This window comes from Lactuca serriola, chromosome 8 (assembly GCF_051521515.1).
Source record: "Lactuca serriola cultivar US96UC23 chromosome 8, Lser_US96UC23_V15, whole genome shotgun sequence".
Taxonomy (NCBI): Eukaryota; Viridiplantae; Streptophyta; class Magnoliopsida; order Asterales; family Asteraceae; genus Lactuca; species Lactuca serriola.
In genome coordinates, this window is record NC_136415.1 from 278,353,562 (window position 1) to 278,362,904 (window position 9,343).

At 33.4% G+C, this 9,343-nt stretch overlaps 1 protein-coding gene across 1 annotated transcript; it reads right to left on the reverse strand.

Moving 5' to 3' along the window:
- Positions 1–1,024: 1,024 nt before the first annotated feature.
- On the reverse strand, positions 1,025–9,141 carry LOC145065697 (putative ABC transporter C family member 15). The gene is made up of 9 exons (XM_079012747.1): positions 8,017–9,141; positions 5,546–6,966; positions 5,371–5,457; positions 4,473–5,063; positions 4,173–4,337; positions 3,794–4,088; positions 2,305–2,889; positions 1,449–1,688; positions 1,025–1,362 (listed from the first exon to the last, which is right to left on the reverse strand). The coding sequence occupies exons 1-9, from the start codon at positions 8,903–8,905 to the stop codon at positions 1,265–1,267; spliced, it is 4,371 nt and encodes a 1,456-aa protein (XP_078868873.1). The 5' UTR covers positions 8,906–9,141; the 3' UTR covers positions 1,025–1,264.
- Positions 9,142–9,343: the final 202 nt, after the last annotated feature.

Genomic DNA, 9,343 nt, shown 5'->3' on the forward strand with positions numbered 1-9,343 from the left:
GAATCATATTCAATGCAATGGTATCAACAATACCTCATTGGCTCTTCTCTCTCATAGCTGGATGTTGTAGACTTTGATCTCTTAAAAAGCCAAATAGGTATTTTAAAAAGTTAAATAAGTGCCAAAAATAAAAATAAACATTATAAAACGTTATCTAGTACGTAAAATTAATGGTATCCATAATCCATAACCAAAATTATAAAAAGAAGACTACTCTAAAATAACAAATTTGTCTAAGCTTGATTCCCCTGTGTCTTTTGTAGTTGAAAACGGGTCAAGCCAATACCAGGCTTAGTTCTATATAATATGGTGCTGACAAATGCATGATTATTTTGCTAAAAACTATCAGTTAGTTATTCTTCAAAATGCCATCCAAACTTGTTTAGTTTACTCAATTTCCATTTTTATCATTATCATTTACCATTGCATCTTAGATTGAAAATATGTCAAATTTAGATAATAAAAAAATGGTTTGTTATTTTTAGGTTTAAATTTAAGGGTTTAGGTCATTTTTGGTTACTTAATTTTTGGTTTTGTGCTCATTTGATCACTTAACTCTTTTTAAGTTTGAAAAGGTCATCAAACTTTTGGTTTTGTGCTCATTTAGTCATTAACTTTTGGCTTGGTCACATTTAATCACCTAACTTTTAAAATTGTTTTCACTTGGTCACTAAACTTTTAAATTTTTTCAAAAGTTTAGTGATTAAATGAACAAAATTTTAAAAGTTAGGTGACTAAATGAGCAAAAATCTAAAAGTTAAGTGGCCAAAACAAAAATTAAGTGACTAAATTAACACAAAATCATAAGTTTGATAACCTTTCAAAACTTAAAAAGAGTTAAATAACCAAATGAGCACAAAACCAAAAGTTAAATGACAAAAAATAATCTAAACCCTAAATTTAAACAAAAATGCATACATCCGTAACATTTAGGACTTCCTAAGCCATTTTATTTAAAAGCAATAAATTTAGTTACTGTTTTATTAGCTTTTATAACATTGAATTAACCATTTACAGTCTCGAGTTATTTTACAACTTAATTTCTCATTTAAAAAAAAAAAAAAAAAGTCTCATAACCACAGCCTAATTCTATCACCGGTCTATTTGACAACACGACCCGGTCCAAGCTATTCCAGGCATGGGCCGGACCAAATAATGTTTCCTCCTCAACCTCATTCCTAAAATCCTAAATCAACCCTAACCCTAACAACTCGCTGTACGCTAAACAATCTAAATTCTAAACCCATGTTAACGATCTACACATTTACACCGATCTCCTCAAGAATTCATTCACCAGCTTCGAAAATGCCGAAGAAGCGTCTTCTTGCAACCGCGCCGGAGAATCGTACTCCGCCACTTCCCCTGTATTTCCGATGAAACCGGTTAATTTTAGTCTTTTCGTGCATTATTTTGCTAATCTATGGAGAATTAATCGAAAGTTTTGTTACCTTGATCAAGAACGAGAACTAAATCGCTGTCGACAATGGTGGGAATCCGATGAGCGATGGTTATGACTGTACATCTGCTTGTTTCTTCTCTTATTGTCTTCTGCATGATGTTATCTGTCTCTGTATCGATGGAAGCAGTCGCTTCGTCAAGAACTAGTATGCTGCGTTTCTGGAGCAATGCCCTCGCTAAGCATACGAGTTGTCGTTGCCCAACACTCCAATTTTCGCCATCTTCAGCCACTGAAAATGTTTAAATCATTAAAACATGGTTAACAACTGAAAACGAAAACAGATTATTATTTTAATAATATAATTTTGTAATCATATCTAATTATTTTAATTATCCATAAGGTTAAAAAAAAAATTAAAACATGAGACTAATTGAAAGAACTATAAATAAACTTTTGTAAACTTGTATTATTACAGGGCAAATTCCCTATTGAATTTTATTTAATTTTGGTTTAACCATGGAATTTTTGTCAAAAAAACATTTTATAAAACTTTGAATTCTATAGTACCAAAATTTGTTTTTCACGTATCATATAAACATTAAAAGTTCGAATTTTAAAAAAACAAATAATAATAATGTTTGAAGGGAAAAACTCGAGATTTTTTGAAGGGAAAAAAAACTCAGTTTGAAGGGAAAAACTCAGTTTCTTAAGGAATTTGGCCTAACATAGTCTTCTCAATTCTTTCCATGATTGAATTTTCAATTTTGTTTCTTACTAAAACATTGTATTCCAATAATATATCAAATTAGTGGATTACTTTAAAATTTTAGGTTATTGATACATCTTAAAATTCTATCTAACTAAATTTATCAAAATGTTGTAAAAATAAAATAAATAAAAGGCACCTGGTGTATCAAGAAGCCTCTTATCCTGCCTTACAATATCCGCAAGTCGACACTTATTCAACACCTCCCAAATCTCACAATCCGAATGCTCTTCCAACGGATCAAGATTAGTCCTCATTGTCCCTTGAAACAAAGTCGGATCTTGTGGAATTATCCCCAATTTAGACCTCAAATCATGCAACCCAATCTTGGAAACATCAATCCCATCGATCAAAATGCAACCTTTTGTGGGTTCAACCACCCTAAAAAGAGCCTGAATCAGCGTTGACTTTCCACACCCAGTTCTTCCCACAACCCCGATCTTCTTTTGACCAGGAAAAATACAAGTGATTCCTTTTAGAACTGTTGGAAGAGCCGGGTGGTATTGAACATGTAGATCTTTGAGCTCGATTTGGCCTAGAGTGGGCCAGTTGGGTTCTGGTTTGTAATCTTTGATTGTTTCAGGGGCTTCACTTGGAATATTCGCAAATTGGAGGATTCGTTCCACTGAAATCATTTTGTTTTCAACGTTGCACAGGTTCCATATCACCCACGCTTGTAGCACGTTTAGGCTCAAACCGTATGTAACAGCTAACCCGGCTAAACCTGTCGTCGTTGCAAAATTTGGTTGATTTAGATATTTGTTAATAATATAAAGCAATTATAATTATTGATGTGTAAATAAGTATCGTTTTGAAGTAAAATATAAAGCCCTTATATTTTATATTTTGTGTTTTTTCTGGATTAAAACCTCATTTCTTATATTTTGTGTTTTTTTTTCTGGATTAAACCTTTTTTTTTTTGCCTGAAAAAACTTTGTATTTTTTATTTTTTTATAGTCAATTTTTTCAAAAAAAAAAATGTAAAATGTGATTGAGTTTTTTTTGAGAAAAACTAAAAAGGTTGAGGGTTTTATTTGGAAGCATTTAGAAGGTTAAGGTTCAGGGTTTTTTTATGGAAAAAAATATACAATATTGAAGGCTTTTTTGGAAAAGAAAATGAAATAGTACATGAGGCAAAAAATAAATTTGAGCTTTAATCCGAAAAAACACAAAATATAAGTTTTTTTTTTTAGATTAACCCTACACTTTAAAGGTTAATTGAAAAATTTTACATTACACAATTGAAAAAAAAAATAGTTGTATTGGAACGGTGTGGATGTATATATTTTTGGATAAAAGTTCTTTAGGAATAAATTAGATATTAGATTATTATATTTAAAAGAATATGCAACAATTTTCAAGTTATTCTATATAAATGGAAATTAATATTAACATATTAATATTAACATATTTTCATATACAATCTCAAAAGTCTTAATTCAAAATTTTAATTATAATTAGGTTGTTTTTATATTTTAAAGAACGGTTTAGGTTGTTTTGAAATTGCAAATTATTGGTCCTCAAAAAGTGTGAGAGTGACTTATTCTTTTAACTCTTGTGTATACAAAAAGACACCTTCATAATCCTTACTATTTGTATTATTTGAGGTGAGGTGTAAAGAAACTTACTATGATCGATTGATGCCCGAGGGAGGTGCACTAACACAACTAGGAGTATAAAAAACACGAGGTTGAAAAGGAAGTTGATCCGAACACATAGCCACTCCATTGTAGCAGTGTTATGAAAAGTAACACGAGAATAATCATCAATAACCTTTAAACACTTGTTCAAGAAACGAACTTCTTGATTAAAGCAACGAACTGTCAAAGCCCCGGAAATCGATTCCGAAAAATGATGTTGAATTGGAGACTTTTGAATCCCGATCATCCTCGCTAGCTCCCTAGCAGTAGTAATGTAGTACGCCTGAAATGTACAAAAAAAATCATTTTATTTTTTTCTTTATAAAAAATGGTCTATAAATTCAAGATTTTGTGTTTTTGAACTTACTTGATACCATATCGATATAGCAATTACGATAATGCAAAGCAAAAAGATTGGCCATGCGACATGTGACATTAGCAAAATAATGCTCAGAAGTTGAATTATTGCAAAAACTAATCCCGCCAATCGATAAGGGACATCTACATCTACTGTGCTTTGATCCGTTGAAGACTGTAAAACACATAATCAAATAAAAAAGTTAAAAAGTTATTGAATTTCACTATGAATTTAACCTACAAATATACTTGTTTTTTTGTTGTGTGAAAAAACAAAAAATAAATAAATAAATGGGGATTCATTACTTACACGATTGAGGATGCGGCTCGAAGGTGTGGAGTCAAAGAATGAAACGGGTGCCCGAAAAACCGAATTTATCATTTGTAAAAAGAGGTTTTGACCCGTTTTGATGGCAATCACAGACAACAAAAAAGCCCTAACCAAAATAAAAAGCGAGCTTCCACCCGATAAAACCACAAAGATTTCAATTAGGGTTTTGCTGCTAACCCGACCCTCATCTTCCGTGGCCCACGCCATCCAGTAATTACTGCCCATTTGGAGGGCTAAAAAGAGAGTGTGACATATGAGGATAACCGGAACTAAGGCTCCTTTACATGCTGAAGTGATGAAAGTCGAGTAAACACTGAATTTGACCCGCCCGGATTGTGATTCCTCTTGTGGTATTGTTTCTATGGACCCGACTCGGGTCCTACAGGGCTCGTGTTTTAGTTCCAAGGGTGCCCCATGGTTGGCTTGTGGGAACGTGGTGAGGGTTTTGGTCTCGTGGAGTGGGTTTAAAGACATCGAGTGAGCCGCTATTTGGCGTGCAAATTCACTTGTGGGGTCCGCGATTAGGTCGTTGTAGTTTCCTGATTGTACGATAACACCGTCTTTGATCACCTATGCCAAAAACACACACAAAGAATAAGTTGATTGGTTACATTGACGAAATTTCTATGGCTATGAGGATGAGAAGGATATTTAAGTCTTTTGTAAACACATGGAATTCTAAGGAGTCATGTCGTCGAATCTTTTTGGTTGTCCATTGATGTCAAACACAGTAACTATATATCATGGTGTGGGACGTAATTTCATTTTTTTTTTGTAGGACAAAAAATTGCGAACTTTTGTCCCATTTACAACTTTTTTAGTGTAACAAACGTAACCTAAAAATCAATATAGCCAACAAAAAAAACATAAAACCTACCATAACTAAGTCCGCTGCGCTTAAAAACTCCAATTGATGCGTTACGTAAACAACTGTCTTCTTGTCTAGCAAATTCATCAAACATTTCTACAAAAAAACACAGATTCAAATTAACCCCAAAAGCATCCACAAACAAAAGTATAAAAACCAAAGAAGATTTGAAGAAATCTTGTACCTTGAACATATGAGCACCCGTATGAGCATCAACCGCACTAAATGGATCATCAAGGATGTAAACATCCGAAGCATTATACAAAGCTCTTGCTAATTGAATCCGTTGTTTTTGACCTCCACTTAAATTCAACCCTCTCTCCCCAACAACACTTAAATCCCCATCAACCAATGTCTCAAAATCCCGATCCAAACCACATCCATCCACAACTTCATCATAAAATCCCTTATTCATTCCCCTACCAAATAGAATATTGTCTCTTATTGTTCCCGTTTGAATCCAAGCACTTTGTGGCACAAAAGCTTTTGATCCAAATACTTTTATACGTCCACCCAAAATCCTTGGGATTTCACCAAGTATGCTACATAGCAAACTCGATTTTCCCGCTCCAACTGAACCACATATCGCCACTTTATACCCTTTTGGGATTTTAATCTTTTGAGAAATCTTGATTGTGGGTTTTCTTTGATCCAAATCATTTGTGTCCCATGCATACTCCCCGGGTTCAATTTCTATTGCCACATCTTGTTCCATTACAAAATCTTGATCCGTTGTAGAATCTTTGATTATAAAATCTTTGATTCGATCAAGTGAAACTTTCGTTTGAGCTACCATGGAAACAAGATCCGGGAGATTATAAATCGGATCTTGCAAGATTCTAAAAGTAGCCAAAGTTGAATAAACAACACTTGGGGTTAATGGGATTTTCAAGAAAATGCAAACACCGAAAGTGGAAACGGAAACTAATGTAGGAGATGTCCAAAAGAGGAAAGCAATAGCCGAACACGTATAAAGATATTTCTTGAGCCAATTTTGTTCTTTTTCTCTTAAAGCAATCAACTTTTTCTTGAAGTTGGATTGCCATGAATGCAACTTCAACACTCGCATGCTCTTCAAGATTTCTGAAGTAGCTTTAATCCTCGAGTCTTTTGACTCCATGACTTTTGTTTGGAAATCTTTTTGCATATTTGCTAATGGGACATTGATGATCATAACAAGAATAGTGGAAATGAGGGCAGCCATTGAAGGAGCAAAACCAAGGTTCATGTATAAGATGATCAAGGCAAGAAGAACTTGAATTGGGAGCAACCAGATCCCATGAATATGCCAGAAAAACTCTCCTATCTTTTCGACATCCATGTTGATCAAATTTACGATATTGCCATTGCTTGTGGTGCCATATTTGACTGATAAAGATTTCTTGTATATTAGTACAATAAGAGCAGCACGTATACGAATGCCAATACGTTGAGCACCAAAGTACCATTGTCTTTGAGATAATGATTCAATCGTTTTTGCCAAAAAGAAAATACATGAGAGAATAATTCCTTTTTGGTAGCTTGAATCATTATCATCTTCTGATAAGTAATTCACAAAACTTGTTATCAAAATCGGTCCCATGTATGAAGCAAGTGTATTGACCCCTAAAATTATCAAAAAGAAAAAATTAAAGTTACCACATCTTTTAAGTGTAAAATAAATAAATATTTGACAAGACTTGTATGTAAGCAGATTCGCAGAATGTGCATATGTTGAACTAATGAAACTTTGGCCAATTTGTATACCCCACTTTTCCCCCTTTTATTTTAAACTTTATGTGCATCACATGTGAATTTTATGTGGAAAGTCTCCACTACCCAAAAAGCTAAAATGAAAGAAAGTTAACTAAAAAAAACACTGAAATCTGTCAGAACAAATGATATTAATTTTGACATTTTCCCTCACTTTGATGTAATAAAATAAACAAGTATGATGATTAGAATCACTAATTCTAGCACATTTTAATGTTTGTTTTTTACTATTTCACCCAATAAAATGGTCAGTTTATAAGAAAACTACACATGCACTCATTATGAAGAAAACTCAAGTGGTGGTCCACTTATGTGAAATAAATGAGTCTTCTTTATTATGTCAAAAAAAAAAAAAAAAAAAACACTCTCTTAACCAGTTTAATAAGCCTAGTCAGTTGTCGACATTGAAGTCGATTAACTAAAAACCATTTTTGTGTAGCTCCATTTAACAAACACGTCTAACTTGAAAAGAAAAGTCACAAGAATAGTAAAAAAGAAATACTTTTTTAATAACTTCAACCATGTGCATTCATATTAGCTTCAACTTTTGTAACTTTGTCCTATATGTTTGTGTGTTGGTGGTCCGTTGGAGGATCTCTTGGATTATATTCGTGGTTGTAAAGAACAAACTTCGTAACAACTTTATAGATTTAAATATAATTGATGAAAAACTACAAAATTAACAACTTTATGCAATTAATCACATGAAACCCAAATACTAAATATAAGTTATATTGTCGACAAAGATGACAACTTTATGCAAAAATCACCATTGGGTGGTAGCGAACTCATTAAAAATTTATTAGAAACCAAAAGCTCTTCAACAAAGTACAACTAATAAACATATTCGTAAACTTTGTTCCCAAAAAACTGAATTCAAGAAAAAGAAAGGCAAGAACTTACCTGCAAATATGGCGTTTATTGCTAAAGATTGTCGTATAGCATGAATTATCGCCATGGTTAATACTGAGCCTCGAGTTTTTTGTTTTTGAAGCGACTCTTCCAACAAACATGCAGCTTCTTGAGCAGTTTCAGATTCAGGAATCGAAGGAACATGATTAAACTCGAGTTTTTGAGCATGACCCAATTCAAAAAGAGGGTTTAACCAATTAAATGTAACCCTTTTCCAAATTCCTGATTTTGTAAAAGCGCTAGTGTCTTTGCTAGTTTCTTGGAGCAATGGTTCATCTAGTTCTTCGTGTTTCTTGGTGACACGATATGTTAGACCATCGAAACACAAAAGAATTGAAAATGGGAAGGTGGCCATGTCGACAAGATTCGATTTTGAAAGAAATATATGCATGTTTTTGGATTTAAGATAGTTGAAGACGATGAAAGTGACTGAAACTGAATCAAGAATCATGGAAAAACACCAGAATAGAACAAGCACCCAAGGCCATTTTCGTGTTTGTTCATCTCTTCTACTGAAGAATGAATACACAGTAACAATAGTGGCTAAAGACCATGTTAATGCAGAGGTGACAGACTCGGAAGGTACAACCTCGTGCTTCAAGAACTTGTACACACAAAAACCAATATGAGAAATCAGGATTATAAAGTTGGAGGCGAGAGTAATCTTTGAAAAACGTGACAAATTAATCGAAAATCTTGTTCTTTCACCCCTTGTTTGCTTTAGAATATCAGCGAATCCCCAGATGAATAACCACAGGAAGAAAGACACATTGCCAGTATTCAAAATGGCCGCCATTGACGGAAACTCGAGAACCTCGAAAGCCCCTTTATACAACTCGAAAACGAAACTAAAATCGATTAAAGAACAAAACCCCCACATCAAAACAATGATTACTATAATGAAAAATCGAAAAGGGGGAAACAAAAGGATACAAAAACTATGGAAGATAAAATTATTTATTAGGTAATGTATATCCAAGATTGGATGAGTCTAAGAAATGTGGATCTGTAAAGGGTTTTAGCGACTCACGTGTCGATTCTTCAAACGGTGGGTTGGTGAGAGGAATATGAGCCTGAAGGTTATGGTCGATACTTCAATTGTCTTGATCCTTCTTTCACTATTCACTATATATAATACAAAGAAAAGTATATATGTACGCATTAATTGAATTTCAGAGTGTTACAAACATCCCTATCAAAGATTCCAACATCCCATGATTCATATACCCTGGGTGATTCATTGGAATGTAATAAATTGTTTAATAAGCTACCAACTATGTAAATCATGTTAATGTTTTCATAGGTAACAATATAAAGC

Coding starts and splice junctions, on each gene's coding strand:
- LOC145065697 (XM_079012747.1), bottom strand. CDS start 8,905: ATGTGGGGGTTTTGTTCTTTAATCGATTTTAGTTTCGTTTTCGAGTTG. Junction 5,064..5,370: donor GCGCAGCGGACTTAGTTATG/GTAGGTTTTATG, acceptor TTTTTGGCATAG/GTGATCAAAGACGGTGTTAT. Junction 2,890..3,793: donor TCGGGCATCAATCGATCATA/GTAAGTTTCTTT, acceptor CAACGACGACAG/GTTTAGCCGGGTTAGCTGTT.